Source organism: Henckelia pumila, chromosome 2, assembly GCF_033568475.1.
Source record: "Henckelia pumila isolate YLH828 chromosome 2, ASM3356847v2, whole genome shotgun sequence".
NCBI classification, from domain to species: Eukaryota; Viridiplantae; Streptophyta; class Magnoliopsida; order Lamiales; family Gesneriaceae; genus Henckelia; species Henckelia pumila.
The window spans coordinates 23,018,206-23,038,556 of record NC_133121.1 but is presented as its reverse complement, the minus strand read 5'-3'; the positions used below and the strand labels follow the sequence as shown (position 1 = coordinate 23,038,556).

Sequence of the window (20,351 nt, the reverse complement as noted above, 5' to 3'; positions counted from 1 at the left end):
AAATAATCACTAGAGAAAGTAATCAGTTTACAAAAACAATTCTAGTAATTGTTACAAAAAACTACTTTTTTCTACTTTTCTCATGCACCCTCTCTACCACGTTAAACATCATTCATGCAGTATTTGAAACTGAAAATCTTGGAAGTCTTGCGATCTTTGTCGTCTATGAAAATCCTCCCGATCCAGCGTTTCAAGAAACAAATCCCTCGACACGGGAAGCCGCCTAGTCGACTCCGTGAAATTATCGACAAACGACCTACAAAGAGGACAGCTCGAATGAGTCTGAAACCAGGTATCGATACACGAAACATGGAAGACATGGGAGCAAACTGGCAAATGCTTCACCCATTCATCTTCTTCAAATTCACCCAAACAAACCGCACACTCTACCACGTCGCCCTGATTCTGTTCTTCTCCGGTGGTGGAAGTTTTTTTTATCTGAGTGATGGGGAGTGAATCCATTGTATAGGAGCTCAATCCTCTGCTGTGATACTGGGAAGATAGTTCATCAACTTGTTCATTTATACGCCTCATTCGATTCGAACTTCCCGTCCCTGTTCTTCTTATTACACGGTTTGATCTGCACAGAACCTCATAGCAACGAAACAGGATCAAGAAACCGCAGATTGCGCCAACTAAACCGATGAGTCTAGGGTCCCAACGCGAAGGGTTGAAGATTGAGGACATGATAATTAAATGGATTAAAATGTTTAATTACAACAGATATTAAACTGTATGTTCTTGTGGTTAATTAGCTGTCCTTTTTTGATAGATTTGCATAGGGATGTTAAAACCGATGCACATTGGTGATATTTACCAAGACAGATTAATATTGAATGATATGCTTTTTCTGATGGTGGCAACCACTATGTCAATTTTTAGATCAAATAACTAAAACTTTTCTATTCTTTTAGACAATGTAAATACTATAATATAAATATTACGTTATATATATGTATGATATTCATCATGATTTGCTCTGCTTTTGGGATTCTCCGTTATACAAGTCACTGAAAATTTGAATACTTTGTCGCAACGCTAGCTCCTCCATCGGAGTGGCTCAGATCAGATGCAATTGTGCATAAACCGCATGCACACCGCTGGCTGATCGTGTCACACGTCCCTAGTCGACCTGCTCCACGATCAGGTCTAACAGAGGACGATTCTCAGCAGCGACAACAACCTTGGTGAATGCAGGCTAGTCGGAAGCATCGGCGGAAATCTTGGTCCAGGCTCTCACCATAATGATCCGGGCCGTTGACGCTGGCAGATCAGGCAGTGGCTGTCTGCCAGCATAGATTAAACCGATAGGGATACATCGGCTTTCCTGCCTGAAACTGACCATCATGAAAAACTACAATCATTATTAGGATTCATTTGCACACCTAAGTTTTTCAATTTTTAAATTAATGATTTTTTTTTTTCATATTTTTTATTAGATGTGATAGATATCTAAAAATTTAAACATCTTTCTGTCTTTAAACAAGAGCACCATTTAGTAAAATTGATTTGATAAAGCCAAAAACAAAATATCTAAATTATCTTTCGAAAAACAAGAAAATAATCTAAAAAATCTTGTGTATGATTTTCTCTATTTCTCTTTCTCGTATTTCAATTTTATTTTCAGATTTAAATACGTCAGAAATAATATAATATATTTATATAATAAATAATCATCATGTTTTAATGACACACGCAATACATTTACATATGCGATAATATTATTAAAAATAGAATTGAAGAATTTTGTTTTTTATTTAAAAAAAAGTTATTTTAAGAAAATAAAAAAAATAGAAATCGAGCTTAAGAAACTTAAATTTTCATCTGTTATTAGGCTTTTATATGAAAAATGGATTTATTGAAACAAAAAAAAACAACACAAAACAAGTATCTCTATACATTGAGTTTCTCTATTTTTGCCTGTAAGAAACTTTCCCATTATATTTTGAGCTATTAAATACATAATATAGTGTAAAATTTTTATCCAAAAAAAAAGTGTATAATTACGTTACTTTTTTTAAATAAAAAATAAAAAATAAAAAATCTACCCCTCTAAGCTATCGTTGACTAGTTCCCAGTTTCAATGAATCTTGAAGATAATTCTGACCCTTGGTTGAGCAAATACAAATACAAATACAATTTATGTTATTTATACAACACATAATAAAGCGCTAATAACTCCGGCCGGCCGTGATCCCAACAGAAACTCGGTAAGACGCACAATGATTATCGAGGTACGGTTAATAAGATGCTAACTTAAAAGTATTATCCTAAAGTTGTATACAAGGATCCTTAGAGGCTTAGAGCCTCCGTCTCAATAATTTGTTAAACAAAGTCGGCCGATAATCCTCATCAAATTTACAACTCATCGTGCATTGTATCACACCCTACAACCAAAAGAAATGTGGAGTTGATTAAAATAGGGGGAAAAGACCTATAATTTCGACAAACAAATTGGTCGAGTCCTTTTGCCTTCACAAGTATTTCTAAAAGGATACCTCAAGATTATACATATATGTATCATGTAGAGTCAACTTCACATAAATCACAATTGCACAAAATGTTGAAGAAACACTTTGATTTCACAATTCAGAGTATGAAGTGAAATGATTGTAAGGTATATATGTTCAATTAACGTTGAAAGACACACTGCAATCATGATACCGTATAGAGGGACAAAAACATGAAGCTACAACTAAAGTCTTTTATCTTCAATTACTTAAAGGATATAATCCTTAATGATACCTTAACAGAAGATCTGTTAGAAGTGTAATGTCATCTAACTGGATAAAAGAGAAACAATCAACAATAACAAATTAACTTCTATGGATGAACCATATATCTCGGTGGATAATGTGTAGATTTCGCAAACAACCATGAACCAGAATAGAACATCTTCCCCACCCTTGAGTAAATAATTAACAGTACCATCATCATCGAATGTTAAATAACGTCTCAGTGGATGCGTATAGATTGCTCGGAAGCATGAGATCCATCCGGGAACATCCGTGCAAGAATTAAAATACTTAAATCATCAGGAAGATATGGGCACACATTTCACGCATATTCATTTTATTTTGAACGAGAATGAAATTTGACCTGAAGATGATGATCTCTCAAAGAAAAACGTTATCTCCCTGGCAGCAGATTTAGGTGAATCCGAACCATGAACACAATTTGTTTGAGAATCAAGCCCGCATAAGGCTCTAATACTGGAAATGAAAAGGAAAGACGATTAGTAAAACAGGATATCTAGAGCTAAAAGCACAAGCCATGTCAAGTATTCATGATTTCGTAGTTGTCTGCCATCATATAAAAAGGAGAGAGATAACAAAAGCACATAAAACACACCTTTTTGGATGAGTCACCTTAGCTTTGTTTGCATCTGTAGGTCCAATCATAGAACGCCAATCAGCTACAGCATTTGTCTTTTCTAAAACCATTATCAGCACAGGACCACTGGTTAATAAAGGCTACGTACGTATTAGTAACTCACACATACAAAGATGTAAAGAGGAAGAGAAATAAAATCCTAACATATTGAGCTTTAAAATTAACATGCATTGTAACCAATCAGAAGATTATTCATTAATTTACTCATATGAATCACATGGTAACATGCCAACTCCAACTCTCCAAGCCATTTAATCTAGCGGTACCAGCATCAATTGCTCATTATGCATTAATTTAAAATTTCCAACGAAGTAGTCAACTATAACAAGAGATATCAAAGTGAAGACAAAGAAAAGATATATACCTTGTCATGTAATGTACAAGGCTTGAGAAAAAGCTCTTTGCAGCATGCTCCTCGTAAAAACTTTTTACCATATCCTCATTGAGCTGAAGCAGCATCTCCTGGGTGATATTGAAACCAGACTCTAAAATGGTTTTCTTAATAACATCAGTATAGTTACCAGAAACTCCATCTGGTTTTATCATTGCCAGTGTCTTCTCTTCTGAAGTGTCCATAGCAGCTGATAATCTATGTTGGAGGATAAACAAGATCATAGAAGAAAATAGCATAAAGTGAAAATTTTGAACTGATAAAAATGAAAAAAAATAAATGTTACCAACAAACAGAAAACATTTTTTTCCTAATCCAGATATTTAACCAACCAATCCCAGAAATTTTTATGCCAGTAGTAATTAAGACACTTGGAGCACTACAGCTGCACCATGGAATTTTTTTTTCATCCGCTAGAAGAGGTTGCCATAAAAGGAGATGCATGACAAGTACTAAGTCATCAAATTTCAAACGGGTAAAAACATACAAATTTTTATGAGACACCGGTCAAATACGCATTGGTGCGATTCTTTTTATGTAGTGTTCAATCACATCCATCCAACCAAATTTTTACTCAATTTTCCGATTGGAATTTGCTGAATCGTATTGTTGATTTGAAAGTCCTTGGATCAAAACCTAAACCCAAAAGTGTACATGATTTGGCCAATGGAATGTCTCAAGATTTTGCAATTGCAAATGCAAATGCAACTACTTTGCCAAGCCCTTAAAAAGTGTACTATTCCAAGTGCCAAGAAGCACGATATCAAAATCCAACAGCCGTAAAATACTAAGCAAATCATAACGAGCACCAAAACCCAAATTGCCCCCAAAATTTAGGTGCTTCATCGAACTAGCAAGTAGGTGCTTCAACTCCAAAAATGAATCAAACTCCAAGTCAAAGAAGAATCATTCATAAAGACGTGACCATGAACTACAAATCAGCAAGAAAGAGTGATTAAACAAGTTTGCTAACCTGTAAGGACATACCAAGAGGCATACAATAACACATTCAACAAAGAAAGCAGAGCTCAAATCGGCCATTTGAAGGGCCAAACTGGAAATAGAAAACACAAAATAACAGATATTTATTAATTAGAACCCAAAAAAAGAAAAAAAAAAAAAAAGAAGAAGAAGAAGCTAGAATCAGAGAGATTTTCATGGCTGCAGACGGGGAATTAAATACCTTCTCTCTGAAGAACCCTGGCCTGGTTGGCGCCTACATTTTATCCTTGATTGGTTTCATTTTTAGTAAATTCATTTCCAATTCATTTCAATTCCTAAAATAAGTTATTTAGTTAATACTAAAATATCCTTTCTTTCTATGAAGTAATCTCAATAAATTAGTATAATTTAATGAAATTAGAATAACTTTCCAAAATAATTAAAATGCTAAATAACGTATAATATTAAATGATAAGAGCAAATTAATAATAATATTTTTATATTCTACACTATTATACTAAAGATGTGACTATTAGAGTAACCACATTGAGGACACCAAAATCTCATAATTTCATGATTATCCTTTTCTATTATTAACTACTCACAAAAAATCTTCCATTCATTTTATTCTTTATTTTTTTAAAACATAATATAAAAAAATAAAAAACTTTTATTTTACACAAGCAAAGCGTGTGCATTTTTTCCTAGTATTAATAATAATCAAATCCATAATCTGAGAAATAAGAGGAAATTAAGATGATAATATTATTAATTATAACAAAAAGTCGGTAATAATAAATAAGGAAGTGTAATGTATATACATTGTATATTTTGATCTATTAACTTATATATGACTCATATAATAATAATGACTATTATTATTATTATTATTATAATTATTATTTTCAAGATATGTATTACATATTAAATTTGTCTTTTTTTTTTTTACTATATTTAATTTGTAATAAAACAAGTTAAAATTTTAACTAATTCAATAAGACTACACTATTATATTAAAGAGTGACTATTAGAGTAACAACTTTGAGGACACCAAAATCTCATAATTTCATGATTATCCTTTTTTATTAATAACTACCCACAAAAAATCTTTCATTCATTTTATTATTTATTTTTTTAAAAAATACATATAAAAAAGTAAAAAACTTTTATTTTACACACGCAAAACGTGTGCATTTTTTTCTAGTATTAATAATAATCAAATCCATAATCTTAGAAATAAGAGAAAATTAAGATAATAATATTATTAATTATAATAAAAAGTCGGTAATAATAAATAAGGAAGTGTAATGTATATACAGTGTATATTTTGATCTATTAACTTATATACGACTCATATAATAATAATGACTATTATTATAATAATAATAATTATTATTTTCAAGATATGTATTACATATTAAATTTGTATTTTTTTTTTTACTATATTTAATTTGTAATAAAACAAGTTAAAAATTTAACTAATTCAATAAGATGTTATAATTTCATTAATGTTTTATTATCAATATAAATTAAATATCGAAAAAATAAATTCAAATATAAATACAAAAGCAAAAAATTAATATATATCAATATAAATTAAATATCGAAAAAATAAATTCGAATATAAATACAAAAGCAAAAAGTTAATATATATATAAGTGAAACAAAAGTTGTCTAATAAAATATGTAGTAATTTCATATATAATAATAGTAATATATTTGTATGTTAATGTGAAAATGGTCTAAAGGATTAATTGGTAACTAAATTAATATATATATATATATATATATATATATAATAATAGTAATATATTTGTATGTTAATGTGAAAATGGTCTAAAGGATTAATTGGTAACTAAATTAATATATATATATATATATATATATATATATATATATATATATATATATATAAGTGAAACAAAACTTGTCTAATAAAATATGTAGTAACTTCATATATAATTATAGTAATATATTTGTATGTTAATGTGAAAATGGTCTAAAGGATTAATTTGTAACTTGACAATTAAAGGCTAGTTTACAAAATTAACTTAAATTAAGGCCAAATTTCATTATGGATATTTGTAGGAGGCCATTTTTAAAAATCCCTCTTCTTATTATGATCTTTATTTTTTGTCCAATTTTATAAACAATGATATTTATTTCATTCCTATAATTTTAATTTTTTTGGGTCATATCTCCTTAAATTTTTATTGTAAATTCAATTTTAAATTTTTTAATTAATTATAATATCTTATAAAATATATAAAAATGTATTTATTAAATTTATAATTACTATTAGAATTTTTCAAAAACAAAGACAAAATAAACACAAATTATAATATTTAGTGTTTATCTATATAATATTAATTGAGTTCGAATAATATCTTTGTATCATAAAAATTATGTTGTTAATCATGGAAAGATATATTAAAAAAATATATAAAATAGCATAAAAATCTTAATTTTAGTCTTAAATTTTAAGATATTTATACCAAACTTTAATAAAGTTTTTATTAAATCAATATTTTCACATCCAATATTTTTTTTTTGAAAATAATTGATTAATATTTGTATATCATACTAAAATTTTAGATAAATTATAAATATGATTAAATTTTAATATGAGAATAAAATTTTTTATTATTAATATTTTATTTATATACAACTAAATATGTGAATTTTTTTTAAAATTATTTAAATTTTAGTAGTTAACAACAAAACCTATTATATATTGAGTTTTTTTTAAGGTAAATCAAAATATATTTTACAAGAAATGATATTATGAGGGTATATTTTTTCAATATAAATGAATTAGGTAAAGTAGAGTATTATTAATATATTTTGGAGTGTGAATAACACTCTAATATATTATATTTTTGTTCCATTAATATACTATATTATGTTAATATACTTAGTAACATTTCAAATTAATTCCTAAACATATTTAATTTTGTAGAGATGCTAAAGTTTCATATGTATATAAACAATATCTTACTAAACTTATAACATATTTATTATAATATATAAATTAAATTGAAAATTTCAAAAGAAATATGTAAATATATTATATTATACATGTAGATGTGTGCTCGGTTATTAGTATTTATCTATTTATAAAATATAGGACTATTATAAAAGTTACTTTTGAAGACACTGTTAATATTTTATTTCATAATTACTATTAATAACCACAACCAATGTTCTAAAAAGCGTTAGGCGGGCGACGGACGGTGACCCATTACCTAGCTAGTCGCCTAGATTGGGCTAAGGCGATATTTTTAGCCTAAATACCTTGTGATATTCATGATTTTTACTATAAAATATAATTTTTATGTCTTATGTTTTTGTATGAAATTATTATAAAATTGTAATCTAGGTACACAATTTCCATAAAGATACCACCATTCAATTAAAATAAATAAATAAATAAATAACAATTTGTCAATTCAGAAACAAACAAAAAAACAATAGAAATACAAAATAAAGTAAGATATAAGGATTTTTGAATGAATTTTTGGGAAAGAATATTAAGATAGAAGGATTTTTGAGATAGTTATATCAAGATAGAATATTTTTCGAGATAAAAAGATCAGGCGCATTAAATTATGTGCAACTCAAGAAGGAATCAAACTATGAAGATATAATTCTATTCAAGTATCCTAGTTGAATTTGACTATTATTGTCTATTGGTGTCTATAAATATAGACCCTCAAACCCTAAGAAAAATCACACCACAAATTCACTCAAATTTCGAGTAAGGAAAGAGAGAAGAGCAGCGAAACACTATAGAATTTTTTTTCAATTTCGAAAATGCAGTACTTAGTCTAGAACTTATTTCTGATTCATATGAGATCATAATCCGATTTTCACCGTTAAGATTGTAGCATAAGATGTTATCAATATGATATTCAAATTTCAACCCGATCCAACGGTTATAACTCTGCACATGATCCTTTTAAGGATTTTACTCGAGAAAAAAACAACTTCTGTTAAGTGTATAGAAGAGGATTCAAACTTCCTCTAAACCAAATCTTCACCATTCGTAATTTAGATAACTTCATTGCGTGACCTGACCAAATTTCATATCGATCCGACAGTTCGATATGTCTCTGTCTTCGACCTTTCTGAAACTTGACCGAATTTTTGAAAGATAGGTACATCACCAATTCAAGTAATTCAATCGCGCATGTAGAGAATCAATAAGTGAACTTTGTGTTTTAAAAGAATATGCACGATTTAAAATTCGATTGTTTATAATATTTTTAAATTTTATGAAGTCCTTTTCTGATCTTGATTTGACATGAATTCATTTTTTAAAAAATATTTTTAGGACACTGTTATTATTTGAATTTTGAGTGAAAAAAAAATTTCTGAACTATGATAAGTTAAGGTCATGATGCGGTGGGTTATAATAACCGATCTATAACCTCACCGCTTAAAGAGATTACATATAGAAGACTGATCAGTGAGCCACGAATAAGGAGATGAATTTCAATGACATGTCACGTTATGTTAAGTTATGTTACGTCATGCTATGTCATGTATGATATATATGATATGATATAAATATGTCTATAGATTATGTTATGTTTTAAAGTCAAGTTTAAATTATGTCAAGAATATATGCATGTATATTTTAAAATCTCACGTGTTCGATCGGTCTCCACTTGCTCTGTAATGATCATATCACTTACCACTTACTTCTCCCAGATGGTACCGAAGAAGGATGGTGATGAAGAGAGTTTTTAAGTTTTTATGGTTATTATTTTGATTTTTAAGTTGTAAGATGCTTCCACAATTTTATTTTGTTTTTGGAAATTTTGAAGTTGTAAAGACAATATATTCTTGAGTTTATTTATAAAATATAGTGGTTTTAGTTAAATTATGTACTAAGAGCCTTGTTGTTTTCGATTTTTTTAAATCAACGTCAATGTCACCGGCTCCAAGAGCAGAGCGTGCCGACTTAGTTCTTACCCGGACCATATTTCTCATCATTCTTTGTGCATCCCGCCTTAACCAATGCTCTTCCAAATCCACCCTTTTTGTTGATATACTTCAACAACTCCACATTTACTACCTCACTTTGGCTATCAATATCATCGAGAAAGAATGATTCTATACATGTGAAAAATTCATCTGTGACCACTTCTTCAATTCCTATGCTCCGGTCATTGAAGGAGTAATAAGGATTTAAGAGGTAGGTGGTCAAATGTAGTGGAGTATCAAGCCGATTACGACTTTTTCCATCAATAATATCAATGATCGGACGATAGTGAAGCTCTTGATTTTTGAATACCAGTTTAATCTCATCTCTCTCTCTCTCTCTAAGTAATTCACCACACAAAAAAAACCTATAGATGGTTTATTATCTCCATCAACAATACAAAGCACCTTAACTAAAGGTGCAAATCCTTTAAGCAAAAACTTACCTCATTCCAAAAATAGGCACTCAAAGTGGTATTATATGTCATATTTCCCTTTACACTCTTTGAATGTTTGCATACATTCCATTCTTCACTAGCAACCATCGTTCTCAATTCAATTTTCTTCTCCATCAAGCTTTGCAAAGTTAGAAAAACAGTTGCAAATCTTGTTACTCTGGGCTTCACATTAATGTCTTTTTTTTTGGGTGGACTTTCTCATCATTGACAATTTCTTGAGATTTGCATAAATAAAGATGGTGAATCCTTTTGCCTTTTCAATCACCCCTTTGAACTAGGTTGGTTCTCAATTCCTTGAAGCATAAAATTTGCGGTGTGAGTTGCACACGGAGTCCAAAATATATGTGGCCTCCTTCAACAAATCTGTCGTTGTCATATTATTTAAAGCATTATCTGTTACCACTTAAACCACATATTGTGGCTCAACTTCTTCAATACAATTATCCACATTTTCAAAAATAAAATTCCCAGTGTGTGCTTCATCCGATGCTTCTCTAGAAGAAAGGAAGATTGTGAATTCCTTACAATTGACACACAAATTTATGATACTTATTATCTCTGTTGGTCCAAGCATCGGTCAAAATTGAGCAACCATTCAAAACTCATTCTTCTTCATGCTTTTTCAATAGTTTTTTAGTTCTATCTACATCTTCCTTAAATAAGGTCTCCCTTAATAGATATTGAGTTGGAGGATGATAACCAAGGCCAAATTGACCATCCGCTTCGACAAACCTCTTGAAACTATCGTTATCAATGACATGAAATGCAATATCGGACTCATACACGAGTCTAGATAAATATTTGTGCAAACTATGTGTTCTTTGCTTCCAAATTTCTTCAATTATATTTCTTTGTTGTTTCGATTTTCCCACTCAATGAAGAATCGGGATCGATGGTGGATGCAAATCGGTCCATAGGGCCAAGAATAAGTGGGTTTCTTCTTGTCCCTTAGACTTATTCTTCCTCATATTCTTCAAGAACAATTTCTTCTCTCACCCCAACAAAGCTTTATTCTTACTTTTGTTTTTTTTTGTTTTTGCTTCTTTAATGACATTCTTACACTTTCTTTATCTCGTCCAACGATTTCGGACACGGGGCAACATTTCCCTTGATATGGGAAATATTTTTTTTTCATCCGATAAATTACACCACTAGTAATTTTACTACACAACTTACATTTCAACTTATCCAAATTTTTAGGATCCACCAAGTCCGCAAATTCTCATCCATTATCCTTAGAATTACGCTTCAAAGGATTATCAATCTCTCGCATTGAATCATACACTTCAGAAGAAATAATACCCGCTATTTTCCTTCACAAATATTTCTTCAAGCCAAAAAATAACATACAAGATATAATGTGAAAACAAAAAAGATTGAAAACTAGATTAACAAAAATTCTATATTCAAATATGAAATTTTATGGGATTGATGTCAATCATAATCCATATGAAACAAATATGAAATTAATTCAAATATTCAAGCCAACCAAATTTAGTCTAACATAAAATTTGAAATTCAAGAGAAAAAAATATAAACCCTAGTCCTTAAAAAACACAAATTTGAAATTTGAGCAAAAAAACTAAAAATCTAACATTAGAACATACAACTTTTTAGGAAAAAGATCCTCTGCTGTGGAGAGAGAAACAACATAGGATACTGTGCATTGAAATGGACATGATTTTAATATTCCATGTGTGTAATTAATTAATTAATTATTTATTTAATCCTGTGATATGAATTACAGAATACTATTTAATGCACAGTATCTTGTGTTGTTTCTCTCTCCACAATAGAGGATCTGGATCCAACTTTTTAATGTTAGAATTAAATCACCATAAAGTTTTAAATGCTGGACTTAAATTGTGATTCACGACCCACAACTCACCCGGAAGATTTGAAGCTATGACTGGCAGGGCGAGGATGGCGAGAGAGGCGGTAGCCAGCAACAAGAAGTATGAAGATTGAAGACCTTCTAGCAACTTAGGCTTTGTTTCTCCGTTTTCCGCGTTTCTTCGTTCTTTCAGTTTCTAATGTATATCGTATCTTTATTTTATTTTTTTTTAAATTTTTTATATATAAATAATAGTAATCTCCAGGAGCGTCACCTAGCAAGAAAATACGTGGTTTGAAACCGTGCATCGGTTCCTAGATATGCCTAGGCACACATTTTAGATATTTTCCACAACCCCACTAAAACCTTCAATTCACTCTATATTTTACATAGAAAAATCATATTAAAAAAAAATTCTCTTTTATACATGTAAATTGCGTTCATTTTTCATTAATTATATATAATATAATATAATATGTTATTCACATGGGGTTGCTAGTTACTATGGCTCCGCTTGGTACATGTGATGGAATTATTAGTATAAAGATAAATTATGGAGTATGTATGTATATTTATTACACATTTACAAAAATATTTCCTATTTGGTAGGTTTTTTAAATGATGGATAAAAGTTGGATTGTAGTGCTTCTTTTACAAAAATACCCCTCCTAGCCATGCTATTGTAAAGTTGGATTTTATTGTGCAATTTTTTTCAGACACTTCCCGACAGTGCCAAACTTGAGATTTTGAGGCCTGAGGCGAGCACCAAAAATGGTTCCCTCGAAGCTAAATATTCATATAAAAAAAATAGTGTTTGTAATATGAATTCTAGAAATAAAATTCAGAAAAAAAATAAATCATAAAAAATAATATATTATAAGCAAATACTGGAAAAACAAAAAAATCCAAACAAAATAAAAATTCATGTTCCAAACCAATACATAATTACTTGAATATAGCTCGTCTGGCAGTTTTTGAAGCAAAAGTATTGATTATGTTTGCATAATCAATTTTCTCAATAAATGTTTTCTCAATCGACAACATATATAGCTAACCCATTTAGTCTTTCTTGCGACATTGTTGATCGAATATAAGTTTTGATCAACTTCAATTTGAAAAAGCTTTTTTCGACAGACGCAACTGTAACTGGTATAGTCAGCAAAACTCGATAGGCAATATAGGCATTTGGATAACAACCATCCATTCTTTACAAATAATTCAGCACATCAATAGCTCTTTTTGCTTCACCAGGTAATGAGTGTGTTAACAACTTTAGTTCTAGAAATAAATCTGGTCCATCAACATCAGAGTTTCCCTCATGTGTTAAAGAATTTTGAAGATTGACACATGAGCTCAAGAGAACATCATCATCAATAGACTTCAATTTTTCCAAACTAAATAAAAACCCAAAGGTTTATTATTTTTTAAATTGTTCAAACCGAGTTTGAAGTGAAGAAAGAGCTTGATCAATTATAAATAAAAGTAATTAACTCGAAAAGATTCTTTAGGAGATTTGGCTATCTCTTCACTGTTGGTCAAATCAAATTGTCTCTTTCTTCGAATGATGCGATTTTTTTGGAAAACAAGTTCAATTCCCATTTCACTTGTAATATGTTCCTCTTCAACCAAGGCTTGATCAAATCCAGATTCTCTGAACTCTTGGAGAAAAGAAATAATACCCTTCAACTGTCTAATAGCAACATCAATGTCAATATTTTATGATTGGAGAAACTTACTGACAATGTTGATCTCATATAATAACTTGTATCAATTTATCATTCCAGTCAGAAACTCAAAATTCTCTAGGTCAAATGATGCCAAGCCTTCAGCTTCATTCTTTATTTTTGAGTAATTAAAAGTGCTCGCCAAATCAATTAAAGCATCTCGTATTTTTGAAGTCTGGTCTTTTATGGGCTTCACGCTTTCAACATGGCTTTCCCATCGTGTTTGTGATAATGGCTTGACTGTAGACCTTGCACATGATCTTTGAAAATTTTCCACCGCTTGGTAGAAGAAGAAAATAATGAATATATGCGTTGTATAACACCAAAAAAGGACATCGTTTTAGGACAACAATTTACCATATCACATAATGTGAGATTAAGACTGTGACATCCACATGCAGGCCCGAACCTTACATGTAATTAATGAAGCAAGTGCCTCAGGCCCAAAAAAATTTGGGGCACCAAATTTTTTTTTAAAAAATAATTAATATGATAGTCAGCCCATTTTAAATAAGACTATAAATTTGATAACCCTTTCTCTTTTCAAAGTCTCAATGGGCCAACATAATCCAATCTTTATTTTCACCAAAAAAATACGTCAGAATTCAGATTTTAGAAGGGAGAAAAAAAACATAGGAGAACATCGGCCGATTTGGAGACTATAGTGGAGGACCGCTTCTCTGGGCTTCAAGAATCAAGCGTTTCGGCGGCATCGAACGCCAGTTCGGGATATCACCGGCGCCACCGTGCAGCTATTGCCCAACCACGAACCACCCATCGCAACAAGCACCACCTCGTGACTCGTGTGAACTGTGAAGCCGTGAGCTGTGGTCTGTGACTCACTATCTCCTTTAAAGTTTAATGCATTTGTTAGTGAATGGTGAGTCATTAGTATGGGTATGATTTCATCATTTCAATCACCGTGAATCCGTGATGTTCATTATCTTTGAAATTATTAAATTTTATTTATTTTTTTAATTCATAATTATAGGGATAAGGGAATCATTTCGTATGTGCTCATTGATTGATTCAAATGTTGGGACTATGGTCTTTCAATTTTATATCTTGGACAATGTCATTTGGCTTCCTGAGAATGTCGTGTCATTGTAATATTCCAACTTGTATTTACAATTGTGATTTTGATTATTTTTTTCTGCATTTAGAAGTGAAATTATTTCAATCTATTGATTCGTGAATTGTCGATGCAGATTAGTATTTGGGATTTAGGTTAAGCATGCCTCCTATAAGAAAACAATTTTCTGAAGAAGAAAAAATAAAAAAAAAACAAAAGGAAGAGGCTTTAGTTCAAAGTCAAGCATGAAGCCTCAATAAGTATTTCACAAGAAATCAAGTAGCAGAACAAACATAAGTAGAAACACAAGTGAATCAGAATGAGATTGATGATAAGTTGAATGATCAAGAACATAATGAATTTAATGAACTTCGCAATGACGACGAAGATCCAAAACAATCTGAGAATGAGAAAGATGTGGTAAGTATGCTTGAAAGTGACACTGATGAAGATATAAATCAAAAGACTTTGTTTCCTTTAAATGTTGATGATCCAGGAAATTGGGACAAAATAAAAAATTAATATTAGGGACTTTCTAGTTGAAAGAGGTCCTAGAAGATATGATGATATTTTGTTTCCTCTTGATAAGACTGGAAGACATTTCAATGCATCACATTACAAGGGACAATTGTCAAATGGTGAGAAAAGTGACAGAAGATGTTTAGTGTACTCTATATCTATGGACAAGATATTTTGTTTTTGTTGCAAGTTATTCAAAACTCAAAGAACCACGGCGAAACTTGGTTATCTGGCTGACGAAGGATACAAAGATTGGAAGAATATTAGCAGATGTATCAACCTTCATGAAACTAGCAAATATCATATTGATTGCATGACTAGTTGGATTGAATTAGAAAGAAGACTTCGAAAGAAAAAAAAAACAATTGATGAAAGCATGCAAGTAGCAATTAACAAAGAGAGAGAACATTGGAAACAAATATTGAAGAGAATAATTTCAGTTGTGCAAAGGATTGCGAAAAATAACTTGGCACTTCCAGGAGATTGTAAAAAGATTTATGTTGAGATTAATGGAATTTATTTGCAGTTAATTGAGATGATTGATGAATTTGATCCAATAATGGAGGAGCATCTTCGGCGTGTTCAAGAATGACAGATTCATTACACTTATCTTGGGCCGAAAATCCAAAATAAACTGATACAAATGTTGGCGGCTGAGGTAAGAAGCTCAATTGTTGCAAAAATTAAACATGCAAAGTATTTCACTGTGATACTTGATTGCACTCCAGATGCAAGTCACGAGGAACAGATGTCCCTTGTAATTAGATGTGTGGATGATTCAGAAAATGCAGTAGTGGTCGAAGAATTTTGGATTGGATTTTTGAAAGTTAATGAAACTTCTGGGCTTGGGAATTTTATAGAGCTTAAAAATATTTTGAGCAGTCTCGAACTTGTGATTGACAATATAAAAGGTCAAGGATATGACAATTGTTCTAATATGAAAGGAAAGCACAAGGGTGTACAAAGTAGCTTACTTGAAATTAATCATAGAGCTTTTTACACTCCATGTGGATGCCACACAATCTTAATCTCACATTATGTGATATGGTAAATTGTTGTCCTAAAGCGATGTCCTTTTTTGGTGTTATACAACGTATATATTAATTATTTTCTTCTTTTACCAAGCGGTGACAAATTTTCAAAGATCATGTGCAAGGTCTTATAGTCAAGCCATTATCACAAACATGATGGAAAAACCATGTTGAAAGCGTGAAGCCCATAAAAGACCAGACTTAGAAAATACAAGATGCTTTAATTGATTTGGCGAACACTTTTAATGACTCAAAAATAAAGAGTGAAGATGAAGGCTTGGCATCATTTGAACTAGAGAATTTTGAGTTTCTGACTGGAATGATAATTTGGTACAAGTTATTATATGAGATCAACATTGTCAGTAAGTTTCTCCAATCAGAAAATATGGACATTGATGTTGCTATTAGACAGTTGAAAGGTCTTATTTCTTTTCTCCAAGAGTTCAGAGAATTTGGATTTGATCAAACCTTGGTTGAAGCGGAACATATTGCAAGTGAAATGGGAATAATTAACATCAGGGATTCACGGTGATTGAAATGATGAAATCATACCCACACTAATGAATCACCATTCACTAACAAATGCATTAAAATTTATAGGAGATAGTGAGTCACAGACCACAGCTCACGGCTAGCTTCATAGTTCACACGAGTCACGAGGTGGTGCTTGTTGCGATGGGTGGTCCGTGGTTGGGCAATAGCTGCACGGTGGCGTCGGTGATATCCCTAACTGGCGTTCGATGCCATCGGAATGCTTGATTCTTGAAGCCCAGAGAAGCGGTCCTCCACTATAGCCTCCAAATCGGCCGATGCTCTCCTGTGTTTTTTTTCCCTTCTAAAATCTGAATTCTGACGTATTTTTTGGTGAAAATAAAGATTGGATGATGTTGGCCCGTTGAGACTTTGAAAAGAGAAAGGGTTATCAAATTTATGGGATTATTTAAAATGGGCTGACTATCATATTAATGATTTTTTAAAAAAAGGCACTTGCCTAATTAATTAAATGTAAGGTCCGGGCCTGCTTCCCGACTGTGTTTTGGTTGTTGTAGCAGTCCCATCGCCTTCTCATCTGTCATCTGCAACACCGAGTGCGAAGGTCTGTTTAAAACCTAATCCTCTCCCCTCTTCATCTGCTTGTATCACTCCAAAAACCTAATATTGCAAGATTGATAATTGGCATACCTGAAAGTGTAAAGAAATCGTTCCAGATTTGTACCACGAGAAAAACCAAGTCGGCGCCTGTGTTGGGAGTGATTTTTTATTCTTGAGTAAGGGGCTTCAGTGGTGTAGTAAGGCAAAGGGAGAAATTGGTAAATCGACCATGTTTGTCCGATGTAATGTAGCATTTAGGATTAGATATACTTGCTTGACCATGTTTGTCCGATGTACTGTAGTGTTTAGGATTAAATATACTTGCTCGCAAGTGGGTTTAAATTTTCAACCATTTCAAGCCCATAGAATGGATTATGCCGTGCCTGTAGATATCCCAGCACATTAAAAAATTGAGACAAACGGTAGATTAATTATAATTAAGGAACTGTTTGGCTCGAGTATAAATAATCCATGTATAACTTATCATATCCTATCACTCGTTCTTCTTATCATATTATTTATCTATATATTAATTATTTATTTTGCATCAATCAAATCATTAATCATTTATCTTATATCAATCAAATCATTAAATTTAAATTACTATATTATCCCTATAAATAATATTATTCATATTTTATTTATTTTTAAAATGACAAAATAGTAAGTTATCATTCTTATATATAATTTAATCAGTTAAATCAAAATCAAATCAAATCAAATCAAATCAACTATAATCTATCAATCAAATCAATTACTTTATTAATATCATTATTTATTTATTTTTTATTACATTTTATTATTTATCCAAATCTTATTTATCCTATCACACTTAGCCTAATCATCCCTACCAAGCGGAACACTAGTAGTATAGACACAACTCGTTGCTACAATAGGATGTGACAACAATGAGAGTGGTTTAAGGGTGTCCACAAAGAGCTCCCACTATTGAATCCAAGAGCGTTCCTTTGCATTTTTTTTTAAAAATATTTGTTTTATTATTGAATAAAATATATTTTGATATACGAACTATTGATAAAATGTCATATTGGTACACGAATTATTGAAAATGGCTTAATTGGTACATAATCCAAATAAAAGGTCAATTTTACCCTTAATATGAATTAATATTATATTAATTATTTTTAAAATATCATATTTATTAAAAATTAATATATATATATATATATTAATAAAACCACAAACTCAATAAATAAATAATATGCATGTAGGACTAAAAATACTCATTAATAAATTATTTATATTTTAAAATTTAAATAATTTATTAATGAAAAAAATACTAATTAATAAATTATTTATATTTTAAAATTTAAATAATTTATTAATGAAAAAAATACTCATTAATAAATTATTTATATTTTTAAAATATAAATAATATATAATGAAATGTTTTTTTTTTTCTATCAATGTAAATAATTATCCATTTAAAAAAATTTATATAAATTATATATTAATAAAACCACAAAGTCAATAAATAAATCATATGAATGTAGGACTAAAATATATTTAATAACGATAAAATATAATTAAATAAATATTTATTTATTAATATTTAATTCAAGTGCGAGTAAAAGTATAAATTTATAAATTATTAAATTAAGTGGAAAAATTTTTGGTTTTTAGAAATCACTCGTTTTAGCTAGCAGTGCGGCAAAACTTTACGAATTTGTGCACATAGTTTAAATAACAGTACCTCGGCTAGAGTTAATACGCATTGAGAGTTGTTATTTTCTTAATTTGTATAATTAGCCACCTGTAATCTGAAATTTGTACAGAAAATATATCAAGCTAGTAATATCAGTTAAATAAAATATTACAAGTCTAATGCACCACTTGTAAATTTCTTCCGCCGTGCCCGTTCATAGTCAACGATCATGAAAGTAAACTTTCTCATTTGAGCCAAATTAATTTTCAAATTTCACAATCACTCCAATTAGTTTAACGTACAATCTCTTCATTTCTACTATCTACAAATGAGATGATGAGACTATTGATAGTACCTCAAGACACCGTTTGATACATGAGATGATAGTGGAAGATGAGTGTCATATAATTAAAATTGTGTGAGTGTCATATAATTGAAATTGTGTGAAATTGAAATTGAAATTAGTGGAGGATGAGTGTCATATAATTGAAATTGTAGGTTTGATGACAAATACCTCTTAACCCATGATATTAGTGGAGGATGAGTGTCATATAATTGAAATTGTGTGAAATTGACAATTGTAATTAAGATAAAAAACACAATAATCCTACAAAATAAAAAACATACAAAACAACATATTATTTATATCTATCTCTTGTTTATCCACATCTCATCATGTTTTTATTAATCTAGATACCGTTTGGTATCATGGATGTGATGTCTGATAGATGAATAAAAACATGATGAGATATATATGGATAAACAAGACATGGTTATGAATAATATGTTGTTTTGTATGTTTTTTATTTTGTAGAATTATTGTGTTTATTCTCTTAATTATCATTGTCAATTTCACACAATGTCACTTATATGACACTCATCCTCCACTAATACCATGGGTGGAGAGGTATTTGTCATCAAACCTACATCTAATCTCATACCGGGCCATGAGATATCATTGGGTTAACAAAAAAATGAGAGAAACATGAGATGAGTAAAAATTTGTGTCTCATCCCACTTTTATATCATGTACCAAACGGTACCATATCGTACATCTCATCCATGATACGAAACGATATCCAATTGTGTATATCATCAATACAAATAATATAATGTTACCGGTTTTAGCTAAACTGCATCTTAATTGGGGAAAGGTTGGAACAAAAGTTTTGGTTTGGAATAAAATTAATCACATCAAAGTTTACACACAAAAAAGTTGAAGAAGTACTACTGCCTCCTCATC

The 20,351-nt window shown here is 30.4% G+C and overlaps 2 protein-coding genes and 1 pseudogene across 4 annotated transcripts; all 3 read right to left on the bottom strand.

The window, feature by feature from the left end:
• Window positions 1-108: 108 nt before the first annotated feature.
• On the bottom strand, window positions 109-687 carry LOC140877372 (RING-H2 finger protein ATL52-like). The gene has a single exon (XM_073280906.1). It carries the CDS (start codon window positions 685-687, stop codon window positions 109-111), a length of 579 nt encoding a protein of 192 aa, XP_073137007.1.
• Window positions 688-2,088: 1,401 nt separating this feature from the next.
• Window positions 2,089-5,025, bottom strand: LOC140884329 (probable nucleoside diphosphate kinase 5). 3 transcript variants are annotated; one of them, XM_073291052.1, is made up of 6 exons: window positions 4,968-5,025; window positions 4,758-4,838; window positions 3,758-3,982; window positions 3,352-3,459; window positions 3,100-3,212; window positions 2,090-2,387 (listed from the first exon to the last, which is right to left on the bottom strand). In XM_073291052.1, exons 2-6 carry the CDS (start codon window positions 4,823-4,825, stop codon window positions 2,359-2,361), a joined length of 543 nt encoding a protein of 180 aa, XP_073147153.1. In that variant the 5' UTR covers window positions 4,826-4,838; window positions 4,968-5,025; the 3' UTR covers window positions 2,090-2,358. The 3 variants fall into 3 exon arrangements, with proteins under 3 accessions (XP_073147154.1, XP_073147153.1, XP_073147152.1); XM_073291053.1 differs by lacking the exon at window positions 4,968-5,025 and having other exon boundaries at window positions 2,089-2,387; window positions 4,772-4,847; XM_073291051.1 differs by lacking the exon at window positions 4,968-5,025 and having other exon boundaries at window positions 4,758-4,897.
• A 7,924-nt stretch (window positions 5,026-12,949) lies between these two features.
• On the bottom strand, window positions 12,950-13,475 carry LOC140877371 (uncharacterized; annotated as a pseudogene).
• Window positions 13,476-20,351: the final 6,876 nt, after the last annotated feature.

Bases quoted from the DNA above. Each gene is read 5' to 3' on its own strand.
- LOC140884329 (XM_073291052.1), bottom strand. From the start codon at position 4,825: ATGGCCGATTTGAGCTCTGCTTTCTTTGTTGAATGTGTTATTGTATGC. The intron at 3,460-3,757 runs GTATATATCTTT...TTTATTAACCAG, and splicing joins CTTGTACATTACATGACAAG to TGGTCCTGTGCTGATAATGG. The intron at 2,388-3,099 runs GTCAAATTTCAT...TTTTGGTTGTAG, and splicing joins TGAGAGATCATCATCTTCAG to GGTGTGATACAATGCACGAT.
- LOC140877372 (XM_073280906.1), bottom strand. From the start codon at position 687: ATGTCCTCAATCTTCAACCCTTCGCGTTGGGACCCTAGACTCATCGGT.